This window comes from Microcaecilia unicolor, chromosome 6 (genome assembly GCF_901765095.1).
Source record: "Microcaecilia unicolor chromosome 6, aMicUni1.1, whole genome shotgun sequence".
Lineage (NCBI taxonomy): Eukaryota > Metazoa > Chordata > Amphibia > Gymnophiona > Siphonopidae > Microcaecilia > Microcaecilia unicolor.
The window spans coordinates 260,334,110-260,347,184 of NC_044036.1; the positions used below are offsets into that span (position 1 = coordinate 260,334,110).

The 13,075-nt window shown below is 42.0% G+C and overlaps 1 protein-coding gene across 1 annotated transcript in view; it reads right to left on the reverse strand.

The window, feature by feature from the left end:
* The window catches only part of BRINP1 (BMP/retinoic acid inducible neural specific 1), a 254,241-nt gene that overhangs the window by 114,078 nt on the left and 127,088 nt on the right, over positions 1-13,075 (reverse strand). Inside the window, exon 3 of the mRNA XM_030207789.1 lies at positions 5,483-5,673. Within this exon, the coding sequence (XP_030063649.1) occupies positions 5,483-5,673 (191 nt within the window). The remainder of the gene's footprint in view (positions 1-5,482; positions 5,674-13,075) is intronic.

Here is a 13,075-nt window from a genome sequence, read left to right on the forward strand (position 1 = left end):
TCAACGCCATTGTATAGATGTTCTGTAAAGCTTGATAGTCCCTAAAAAAGGAAATTGTGTGTCACAAACATCACAGGCCCTGTTGTTGCTGTTGTTATTATTATTATTATTATTAGTAGTAGTAGTAGTAGTAGTGTGATTTGTAATGTACAGTGCATAATTAACAATCCTTTGCAGCTAACAATTTAATTCCATTTGGTCACCGATCTATACATCCCAGTGATGTTGTACTACCTATCCTGCCTCATGTACATATCTCAACTACCTATTAAGATGTTTCATTCCAATTGTGCTGACATTGTAAATATCATATCTATGTTAAATGACTGCTCTTCAATGCTGCCTTTTATGGTATTGTTTGTATTCTGCTGACATTTATCATGTGGTTGTTATATGATTGTTTTGCAATGCTGCTAAATGTTTATGGTTTATTAAAAACTTACTATACCGCCTTTACAGGAAGGACAAAGCGGTGTACAGACTAAAACATGAATTAGAAAGGAACTCTAATAATTAAAGGATAGTATCAGACAAGAAAGATAACCAAATATATATTCTCACACAGAAAAAAAAACCATATGTATATATATGTTAAAATGGGAGCTGTTGCTCAAACACAGAACCATAAACCAAGCCACTGCAAAATAAGGACAGGTAAAGACAGCAAAAACTAAAAGGCCACAAATAGACTGTAGAAGAGAATTAAAAAAACAGGAGGCTAACAAGAAAAAAGCCGAGTGCTTAGTTGATTCATAATGAGCGTGACCAGGAGAGGGAAGAACTAAACGGTGTGCATCTAAGCATCAGAGAGATCTTGAAGATCTAGAAGGGGTATAGGAGGAGATTAAAGAACTCAAATATGATGGTGTACCAGAATGAAGATTTAAAAGCCAAAGGGCACTGTTAACTAAGCTGCGCAGTAGGCATGCAAACATTTTAGCACGCATTAAAAATAGAGACACCCATTATGGGTGTGTCTATTGTTAGCACATGCTAATTTTTAGCTCGCACTAAAATGTTTGCGCGCCTACAATGCGGCCTAGTAAACACGACCCAAAGAGGGGCATAATCGAACGGGGCGCCCAAGTTTTCCTGAGGGCATCCTCGCAGGACGTCCTCAGGAAGGGGCGAGGAAACCTATATTATCGAAACAAGATGGGCATCCATCTTTTGTTTCGATAATACAGTCAGGGACACCCAAATCTTAACATTTAGGTCGACCTTAGAGATGGTCATCCTTAGATATGGTCATCCCTGGTTTTCAGCAATAATGGAAACCGAGGACGCCCATCTTCACAAATAGCTCCCAGGTGCATAACTCCCTTACCTTGGGTGCTGAGCCCCCCAAACCCCACTCCCCACAACTGTACAACACTAGCATAGACCTAAGGGGTAAAGGGGGGCACCTAGATGTGGGTACAGTGGGTTTCTGATGGGTTTTGAAGGGCTCACATTTACCACCACAAGTGTAAGGTAGTGGGGGGATGGGCCTGGGTCTGCCTGCCTGAAGTGCAGTGCACCCACTAAAACTGCTCCAGGGACCTACATACTGCTGTCAGGGAGCTGGGTATGGCATTTGAGGCTGGCATAAAGGCTGGCAAAAGTTTTTTTTTTAGGGTGGGAGGGGGTTATTGACCACTGGTGGAGTAAGGGGAGGTCATCCCCGATTCTCTCCGGTGGTCATCTTGTCAGTTCGGGTACCTTTTTGAGGCTTGGTTGCAAGAAAAAATGGACCAAGTAAAGTCAGTCAAGTGCTCGTCAGGGATGGCCTTCTTTTTTCCATTATTGGCCGAGGATGCCAATGTGTTAAGCACGCTCCAGTCCCGCCTTTGCTATGCTTTCAACATGCCCCCCGGAACTTTGGTCGTCCCCGTGACAGAAAGCAGTTGAGGACACCCAAAATCGGCTTTTGATTATGCCGATTTGGGCAACCCTGGGAGAAGGACGCCCAATTCCCAATTTGTGTCGAAAGATGGGCACCCTTCTCTTTCGAAAATAAGCCTGAAAGTATCTTAAATTGCCTAACTGGTAACCATTGCAAAGAAAATAGGCAGCTGTGTTCTGAAGTGTTTGCAAATGTTTAACTTTGATTTGGGAAAGACCGGCATAAACAGCGTTACAGTAATCCAAGTGCGAAATTACAAAAGCAGAAAAACTAATTAAGGACTTAGAACACAATTTACTTAGAGCAAGGAAACAGGCTTGAAGTACTTTGGAAACCTATAGGTGAAAAGTAAGAGAAGTATCAAAGATTGCATCCAAGTAATGAAAAGAGTCAACAGGAGCAAATGTAGTATCAAAAAGCACTGGAGCTAGGTCAGGACGTATAAAACAACCAGTAGTTTTATCTTGGTTCAGAATCAATTTATGGCTAAAGAACCATGATGCCACAGCTTTAAGACACTCTTGATGACTAGAAAAATCAGGAGACGAAAGAACCACCAGGTAAACTAGGAGAATATCACCAGCATAAGCTTGAAAGGTGATACCATATTCCTTAATTATTGTGAACAAAGGGCTAAGAACATTTTTGAAAAGTAATGGTGAGAGGAAAGAACCTTGGTGGACATCATAGGAGAGGAGAGAGTGTGAGGGAGAAGAAATAGCAGAAGGTGTCTTAACAGAAAAAGATCTCTCTAATACAGTATCAAGTTATTCCTATTATTGGTATTTAATTTCCATCTACAAATGTATCTAATTGATTCATAGGAGCCAACTTTTCAAAATTATTGGGGGTGCTAAGCCCAATGGAAATGACCCCTCCCTGGACACATACAAGGAATCTTCTCAATATTGGGGGTGCTCAAGCACCCACAGCACCCACAGAGTCGGCTCCAATGAATTGATTGCATTTATGCTTATATTTAGTCATTTGACTATTGTTTTGTTGTTAACAAAATAGTAAGTTTTATGTGAAGCTGTACCTGCTATATACCACCTTGGGTGAATCTCTTCACAAAGGGGGGCTTTTACAAAGGCGTGCTAGCATTTTTAGTACGTGCTAATGATTATCATTCGCTAAATACTAGAGACGCCCATAGGAATATATGGACATCTCTAGTGTTTAGCACATGCATGCTTAACGCACTCGCTAAAAATGTTAGCGCACCATTGTAAAAGAGGCCCAAAGACAGTTAATAAATCTCAATAAATAAATAAATAAAACATATGAACAGACAGGAAATACAATGGAAAGAAAATAATATTTGGAGTTAAAACAGCAGGTCATAACTGAAAAGATTTAACAGAGTTGAGGTGAATAAGGAAGGTCAACTTTTAATTGAGTATCTTTCAAATCCGATGTCCAGGGCCTGGAGTTGTTTCAAGGAGAGTTCTGGCTATGGAAGTCATTTTATAATGACTTTTTCATTCATAAATGTTAATTTAAGTGCGTAAATTTCTGATTGTAAAATGATCCTGGGAAAAGTATGAGCACGGACAAGAACATGCATATTTTTATGCAATCCTTGTGGCGGATTTATGTATTTGCACATATATGTTTCTACATGTTTTTACATGCACATATGTACTTTATGTTTATTGGTTATATGTGTATATTTTATTTAATGGTGAAATAGAATTCTTATAAATTGAAAGTTCTTTATATGTGCATGTTTTAATTTATGATTATGTATAACTGACATATTTGTATGTCATTTTATGTTAGACTCCTGAAGCAGGCGCTTGTGTGCCGAAACAGGGCCCATGTCGGGTCATTCTTTACAATAAAGGAGGACATTGATTATCTCAATCCTGAAGGCCCAGTGTTGCTTCTTTTTGTTTCTGTATTGGTTTGTATACTGTTTTACCCTCTCTTTTGTGACCTAGAATCTGGGCTTAACATGGCACTTTTTTTTAGTGCTTTTTCTTTTCCTTTAATTACAAGTCATGCACTAGTGTTTCCATTGGGAGCAACAAGAAGCAGATCAACAGACATGAAGGTAAACAATTTTATTGCAAAAATACCCGACGTGGCCAATACACATAAGATTGTTTGTTTAGTTGAAAAATTCACCTCCCTGTGTTGCTTTCTGCATTCTAGTTTGATATGAACAAACTATACACTGTAGTCGTATGTTTCTATTTAGTTTGGCATATTTTTATCCATTCAGTTCCCTTTGTTTGTATTTATATGATTCATGTTTGACCATTTTTCATGGATATTTAGATTGCACATAATATGATATGATTTATTTGTATGTTGTGATTTTTTTGCATGTCGATATTTGCATGTAATTGATGTATTGATTTATTATTTCACTTTAATTAATCTGTATGGTTGACTAGTGCTTCCATTGGCACGCATTACCTGAAGAAAGTTAGGGGTCTTTTTATTAAGCTGCGGTAAAAAGGGGCCTGTGCTAACATCACGCGTGTTTTTGATGCACGCTGAGGCCCCCTTTTACCATAGTGAGTAAACAGCTGTCTTTTTTTCTCAAAAAGAAATGGTCATGTGGTAAGTGAACCACTTTCTGCATGGCCATTTCGGAGGGAGCACTTGCCTCCACCCACTGAGGTGACAGTAAGGGTTCCCATGCTAATCCAGCGGTAACCAAGCAGCGCCTACCGCCGGGTAAGCACCGTTGCTACAAAAATAGAAAATAGTTTTGTAGCATCAGCAATGGCACGTGCTGGGGTGGGAACGACCGCCGGGCTCCTGCAGTAGCCCAGCAATAGTTCTGGACTGGTGCACGGCAATCCAGTTTCCTCATGCCATCCCTTTAGTAAAAGAGCCCCTTAATGTGGGAGCACTTGGCATCTCCTTTTAGCAGCTCCTGCATTAACTCTATCAGCCTGCTATCAGTGGGAAAAGGTGGGATACAAATGTGATAGATAGATAAATAAATAAATAAATAAACAAACAAACAAGCAAACAAGCTCTGCTTTGGACAGTTATTTTGCGCTAATCATAATGCACTAGCTGATTAATGCTTCTACGCCCACTCTCTGCACATGCCCACCCCCACAGAGAAAATTTCTTAGAAATTAGATAACACATGGTTTACTGCACAGAAACAGGAAAAATACCACAAAATGCCTAATCATATTTGTTCGGTAGCTTGTTTTTGTACGTTAACCATGCATTAACCCCCAGATTCTATATAGTGCGGTTAGCATTCTGCGCCAAAATCCAAACGGATTCTATAACAGCACACATAACTTAATTGGCTTAACAAGTCATTCAGCTTTGTTAACAACACTTAACAAACAATAATGAGCACTAACTGACACTAATTAGAATTTATGCGCACAAATCGCTAAGTATATTCGGTAACACTGAACGCCTAAATTTTAATACACATTGTTTTAGGTGCTGGAATATCAACTAAATCTAAATCTAGGTGCCGCTTATAGAATATTCTTAGGTGCAAATGTTTTCTGCCCAGATTTTATAGGCACCGTATATAGAATCTCCCCCTAAGGGCTTAACACCCTTTTGTGAAAGGGCTCTTTTTTTTTGTAGGAAATAGCTGTCACTTACCTCCTAGAGTGGCAGAGATGAGGATATGAGTACCGTATTTCTTGATGATGGTATCGATGAATTGTTGGGTGGTAGGTCTCCTGCCCAGCAGGCGGATGCTCCTTTGAAACTCAGGCATTAGTGGCACTGGATTATGCAGTAAATCTTTCCGTTCAATGGCTGTGTTCCTCACCTTCCAACGGGCAAACTCTCTGCAAGACAAACACCAGAGACACATTGATTTATGAGATTTTACAAGGACAATAATGTTCAAATATGAAAGGAAAAAGGAAAGACAAAACTGAAAATGTGTAGATAAGATTCATTGGGGCCATTTCAACCCGTGGAATAAATTGGCCCATGGTAGTGTTGATGTGTAGGATTGCCGCACGTTAGACCACTTCTTACCGCAGTGGGAAAAAGGCATTTTTTTGGAGTTGTTAATAGCCATATGAAATATCAAAATTAGGGCCCTGTTTACTAAGCTGCGCTGTAGGCATGCTAACTATTTAGCATGTGCTAATGCTAGAGACACCCATATATTCCTATGGGTGTAAGGGCCTTTAGGAGCCCTTTTACAAAGGTGCGAAAGGGCCTACGCACGTTCAGCACGTGCCAAATCAGCATTACCCAGTAGTAGTTCTGAATTTTGTACATGCCAAAAACACATGGTGGAAAATATTTTCTATCGTGTGGCCCTTACCCAGTGGTAAATGGAAGTGGACGCGCACTGCATGCCTACCACCCAGGTAGCACGTGAGACCTTACCACTGAGTCAATAGGTGGTGGTAAGGTCCCCGACCCCTTAAAAAAAGGCCATTTTTCAGGACGCAGCAAAAACTGGCCCGGTGCGTGCCCCAAAGACACTCTTGCGTTGCCACAGGACACTTTTTGCCGCGGCTTATTAAAACGGCCCCTTATTGCACTGTCTTTTACTGCCTTAGCCCTTACTGACACCTATTTAGTAGGCAGTAAAGACTCATGACCTAACCTGGCAGTAATCGGGCAGCATGCTGCAATATGCCTACACTGCCCAATTACAGCCTCGAATGCCTACTCCCTGCCAACTGTGCTAGAAAATAAAAATTATTTTCTAGTGCAGGAAACAGCACATGACAAACTCAGAACTACGTCGGGCACCTGTACACGCCCAGTGGTAGTGCTGTTTTGCCACGCGCTACCTGCACGGTAGACCTACTGCTGCTTGATAACAGGGTCCAATTATCTTTATACTGATTTTTAAATTGAATAATAAGCACTAAATCCACACTGACTGGACCTTCTTCGCCAAAATTAGTGATGTTTCTGATTTTCTAATCTAGATACTGCCAACTGAAAAACAAGGTAAAGTTAAAGATGAAGTTGGTGGATCAGGTTTTCCATCTATTTCTTTCTCTTAAAAAAAAAAAAAAACAACGATTGAAACTGTTTAGACGCAGTCCAAGTTACTCAAAATGCATACTTGCTTTGCGAGCTAAGTAGGGTTAAACAAAAAAAATGCCTAGAATTCTGTCAGCAAATTGTTAAATATATATTTTTGTGCAAAGATCATATTTCCTTCCACTTCACAAAACATGCAAAAAAGCACTGCTTAAGTCTTAAGGCAGACCTGTAAACAGAAGGTTCTGGCTTGCCCGGGTTATTTTTGCTTTTTTTTTTTTTTTTGCTATGAGCTTTTTCTCTTCTTAAAGTTACAGGAAATTAATTCCTAGGATGAAAGATTCTCTATTTCAGAACTCTTCCAGCAACATAACCTGCAGGCATGGAAGGTAAATACCACCTCGCTTGAATCTCTTTATAAAGGCAATTAATAAATCCCAATAAATAAATAAATATTATTACAGGACATCAAGAGGGGCATTTTCAAATGGGGACGACCATCTCTAAGGGTGCCCAACAATAAGGACGGTGCCGCAAAGGGGTGGGGCAACGTGTATTATCAAAACAAGATGGATGTCCATCTTTCATTTTGATAATACGGTCAGGGACACCCAAATCTTGACATTTAGGTTGACCTTAGAGATGGTCGTCCTCGGTTTTCCGCGATAATGGAAACCAAAGCCGTCTATCTCAAAAACGTCCAAATCCAAGCCCTTTGGTCATGGGAGGAGCCAGCATTTGTAGTGCACTGGTCCCCCTCACATGCCAGGACACCAACCGGGCACCCTAGGGGGCACTGTAGTGGACTTCACAAATTGCTCCCAGGTGCATACCTCCCTTACCTTGGGTGCTGAGCCCCCCAAACCCCCCCCCCCCCCCCAGGTCCACCTGCCTGAAGTACACTGCACCCACTACAACCGCTCCAGGGACCTGTATACTGCTGTGATGGACCTGAGTATGTCATTTGAGGCTGGCATAGAGGCTGGCAAAAAAGTATTTTTAAACTTGTTTTATGATGGGAGGGGGTTAGTGACCACTGGGGGAGTAAGGGGAGGTCATCCCCGATTCCCTCCGGTGATCATCTGGTCAGTTCGGGCACCTTTTTGAGGCTTGGTTGTGAAAAAAAATGGACCAAGTAAAGTCGGCCAAGTGCTCTTCAGGGATGCCCTTCTTTTTTCTATTATCGGCTGAGGACAACCATCTCCTAATCACGCCCCAGTCATGCCTTCTTTACCCCGTGAACTTTGGTCGTCCCCGCGACGGAAAGCAGTCGAGGGTGTCAAAAATCGGCTTTCGATTATGCCGATTTGGACGATCTTGCGAGAAGGACGCCCATCTCCCGATCTGTGTCGAAAGATGGGCATCCTTCTCTTTTGAAAATAAGCGTGCAAGTTAATCAAGGCACATAGCTGCATATGTCCTCTTATTTTAAAGGCTCTATTTTAATGCATGACCCTATATGCTTTATAAAATTACTCAAAGAATGTAAGGACACACATTTATATCAGCTCTGAGGCAGGGGTAGACACGTGTGAATATGTGTCAGTAAGAACCTGCAAATATTTTTATTTTTATTAGATGCTTGATATACTGCCCTTCCGTCATGCCAGAGTGGTTTACAAATTTAGAATATGTAGAGATTTTATAACATATACACATAAATGACACTCTCACCCCTTTTCTGTCTAGTCTCCACCCCTGCGAAAACATGAACATATATCATGTAAAACTTGACACCATCCCCTGAATTCATTATTGGTTGTCCAAAGTTGAGTACCTAAAATTGGGCATGAATAAAAGATTCACATTCAGATTAATTAGATGATGAGGCATTAACAATCAATTATTGACACTGATTGGCACTAAATTGGACCTATGCGGGCATTTGTGTATGCACTATTTAATAATGTTGTGCACCCAAATTGTCATGCGAACAACTCAAAAGGGGTATCACCATGGGAGGGACATGGGTGAGTCAGGGGCATTCCCAAAATTTGGGCATAGTATTATAGAATAGGATCATAAGTCCTTGTACCCAAAGTTGGGTATAGGAATCCACAAAAAGGGCTAGGCCCTATATATGGTGCCTAGAAAATCTGAGCGGAAAACATTTCCGCCTAAGCTTATTCTATAAGCAGTACTTATATTTAGGTGCGGTAAATAGAATATGCTTAGTTGATATTTTAGCGCCTAAAACTATGGGCCTCCAGTCACACCAACGAAAATGTGGCATAAATCCTGGCATGCAGATCTAGGCAGAAGGCCATATTCTATAACAACACACGTATATTTTGGAATGCACAATAAACACCCATTTCCCCGCCTATAACCACACCCCTTTTTGCCTGTGCACATTAAAATTTAGGCACAGTGCGTTACAGAATACACTTAGGGAGTTGTGCATGTAAATTCTAATTTTTGCCAATTAGTGCTCATTATTGCTTGTTAAGTGCTGTTAACAATGCTAAGTTACGCGCGTTGTTACAGAATACGCTTGGATTTAGGCATGGAATGCTAGGTGCGCTATGTAGAATCTGGGGATAAGTGTTATTCTATAAAGGGTGCTCAGGTGGTAAGGGCTCATGCGCTAGCCATACGCTAATTGGTTAGCATGCAGCAATGTAGCTGAGCTAACCGATTAGTACAGAACATGCCTAGTCTCTGCCCCCCAGCGCTAAAAAATAAAAACTATTTTTTAGCATGTTGGTATTGCATACACATGCAAAAACTACTGTGGGGCACTTGAGCACACCTCACTGTAGTGCATTTTAACCTGCGGTAAGCATGCGTTAGTGCTTACCACAACTTAGTAAAAGGACACTTTAATCTGGCCCCATAGGGATAATTCTACAACTGGTTGCTGCCATTTAGGTGCCCCAGGACCAGGGCCGGTCAAACCCGGTAAGCGGGGTAAGCACCGCAGGGGGACACCTGCCTTCAAGGGCACCGCCATACCGCACCGCCCTTGGTGCTTTAAATCTTTAATTTACCTCAGTTCCAGCAGCCGCGTCATTTGAAAGCCCTGCCCTGTCTCTAGCCTTCCCTCCCTTCATTAGTTTGTTCCGCAGTCCCGCCTTCTGACGTCATTTCCTTGAGGGCGGGACCCTGAGGGAACAAACTCACGAGGGAAGGAAGGCTAGAGACAGGGCAGGGCTTTCAAATGACGTGGCTGCTGGAACGGAGGTAAATTAAAGATTTAAAGTACCAAGGGCGACGCGGTATGGCGGGGGATGGGGTGAAGGAGAATCGCTGGACAGGGGCAGGGTGGGAGAAGAGAGAAAGGAGATTGGGGGGGCGCCAACTCATAGTCTGCTGGAGGGCGCCAGAGACCCTAGGACCAGCCCTGCCCAAGACCAGGATAGGAGTCTATTCTATAACAGAATCAAGGCGCCTAGGGGTCCTTTTACTAAGCTGTGACAAAACGTGGCCTATGGTAGTGTGAGCGCATGTTTTTGGTGCCCACCAGGCCAGTTTTTACTGGGTCTGGGAAAAAGGTTTTTTTTTTTTTAATGGACCGGGAAAAGAGCCTGCGGTAAAACTGAAACCAGTGTTTTTATATTTACGGCCTCCGCCCTTAACACCACCCGTTGATCTAGCAGTAAGGTTTCAAACGCTACATGCGGGGTGACCAGTTGGCTCATGACAACTGCCAATTAACTCCGTAAATGCCACATGTGTTAGGAAATAAAAAAATAATTTGTCCCAGTGGTATGGGCATGTGCCAAATCCGAAGTTACAGCCGGGGGAGACTCGCTAGCCTGGCGGTAACTTTGCTTTGGCCCATGCTGTATGTGCGTAGAGCCTACTGCGCTCTTGCAAAAGTTTCCTTTACAGAAAACTAATATAGCCCAATATCAGCATAACTAGCACATTTCCGTTTAAGGTTTGATGATGCCTGAGACAGGCTCACGAGCCGAAGCACGGCCGTGTTGGATCTTCAAAGTATTGCTACTGTGAATATAATAAAGGTCCTTGGATATTGCAAATCCTCTTTGTGTCCACCTCACTTCTTTGATTGATTTTATTTATTTATTTAGCACATTTATACCCCACTTTTTTCCACATTGTGCAGACTCAAAGTGGCTTACAATGTACTGATTAGGCTATCGCCAGACCAGTAGTTATACAATTTCAATTAAATTAGAGAAGATAAAAGAAACAGAGTAAAAGAAAATAGGGAAAGGGTAAAAGAGACTAAAATGGTCCATGAAATGTTGTTAAGAAGGACTTCAGGTTATAAGTTGAATCCTTGAAGTAGCCTGAACCTGTTTAGGCTGGAAAAGATGGAAATTGACCGGACAGACCAAGTTGACCCTGCAAGGTGGAAATGGAGTTGAAAGCCGCTCCTTTAACCATCCACTCCAACTCCCAAGACATCTGGAGCTATGACCCGTACACTCGCTGAAATCTTCAACGAAGAACAGCTGATTAAAAGGTGGAAGATGGCAAACAGTCAAATCAGGCCGCTGACGCAGTTGTAAACGGCAAGACTGCAGGAGACGAGGCACCCCACCATAAGAAACACACTCCAGAAGGTCCCAATGGTGCCGCTGCAATGTCCAACGGCCAGCAAGCGATCGAGTTGCAGACTGACGTCAGGGGGAGACCCGCAGCGCAGAAGAAGCCATCGGCCTGGAGGAACAGATGGATGCCCGCAGTTGGTGAGCCAAACGAGCCCCCTCTAATGGTGTGGACTCCGCTGGGTGGATCAGCACCAAATCGTGGTGAAACCAGGTGTAATTGCCGGTGCCCAATTTGATCACATATTTGCAGTATTCTATAACACTGCACTCAAATTTTAAGAATGCCCTGCCAATGGCCACACCTCCTTTTGGGTTGCATGCTATGGGATTTAGATGCACACTGTTATAGCTAGATGTGCATGCCAATTAGTACCCAATTATCAGCACTAATTGGATCATTAGCCAATTTAGTGGGTCCTTTACTAAGCCACGGTAGTGTTCTTAGCTCACGGTAGAAATCAGCTGGCGGTAAACGCCGAGACACCCATAGGAATATAATGGGCATCTTGGTGTTTACCGCCAGCTGATTTTTACCGCCAGCTAAAAGCATTAGCGGGGCTTTGAATTGGCGCCCAAATATTTTGTTCACCATATATAGAATCCAGGGGTAAATCTGCATCTAAATGTTCACGTCTAGTTTATAGTAGGGTTGTGCAGCCAGGAAATTGTTGTTTCATGTTGTTTCCCATCTCGCTTCAGGGAATGTCCATTTTGTTTTGCTTTTTTTTCCCTTATGATGTCATGGAAGCAATGTTGTTAACAGCGTATGCTCTTTCGGAAGAGTGTGCGCTATTGAGGGCACATGAAAACCCCCCACTACATTTCTTGTATTTCTGATTGTTTTCATTTGCCAACAACATGAAGCGACACAGGATATATGCTGAAATTTCCTGAGCTATTTCAAATGAATGCACATCACTAGTTCAGAGAATTGCCTTTCTTTTCTGCTCTGTGCCTTACGTTTATATGTATGTATTCATCCGGCAATTTTATGAAGCTACTAGAGTCTGTAAAAAGCAGTTCTACAAGCTCAGGGCCCTTATAAAATTTCCTTCTTCATGTGCTTGTTTTATCCTATATTTTCTCATTGTTTAATTCTGTTCTTTTTTATTGTGATTCTTCTTCATTCCTTCCATACCTCCCCTATTTCTAACCTTTCCCCAAGAGGAATGCATTCAAAGAACAAGTAATACATGTGGGACGGAATTCAATAAAAAGTGCCAAAAGAATTCAGCACTAAGCACTGTTCTAGTAAAGGGTATGAGCTTTTTACAGAATACATTTGCCTGTGTGGATCCCATGCCTAACTTTTGGGTGCCGGACTTATACCTGCTGAAATCTGATATAAATGCTGGCACCCAAGTTAGCATGTTTAGGCAGTATTCCGTAATTTTGCATGCGCCTTTTCAGAATGTCCCATGACCATGCCCTCTTTTGAGATACACGCCATGGGAGTTAGGTGCCATGCCTTATACAATAGTGAGTATCCAGATATGCAAATTTTAATGCATGCCAATTAGCATCAATAATTGTTTGCTAACACCCAAGTATTGATGATTTAGGGCTTATTATCCAATATATTTGCATATGCATCTTGGAAGCGCCCAAAGTTGAGTGCCTAACTTTGGGCAATATAGAATCCGGAGGATGGAGGGTAATTTGATAAGTGGGTTCCTAGTGTAAGGCAGCAAAAACATGCCTACTTGAAGTC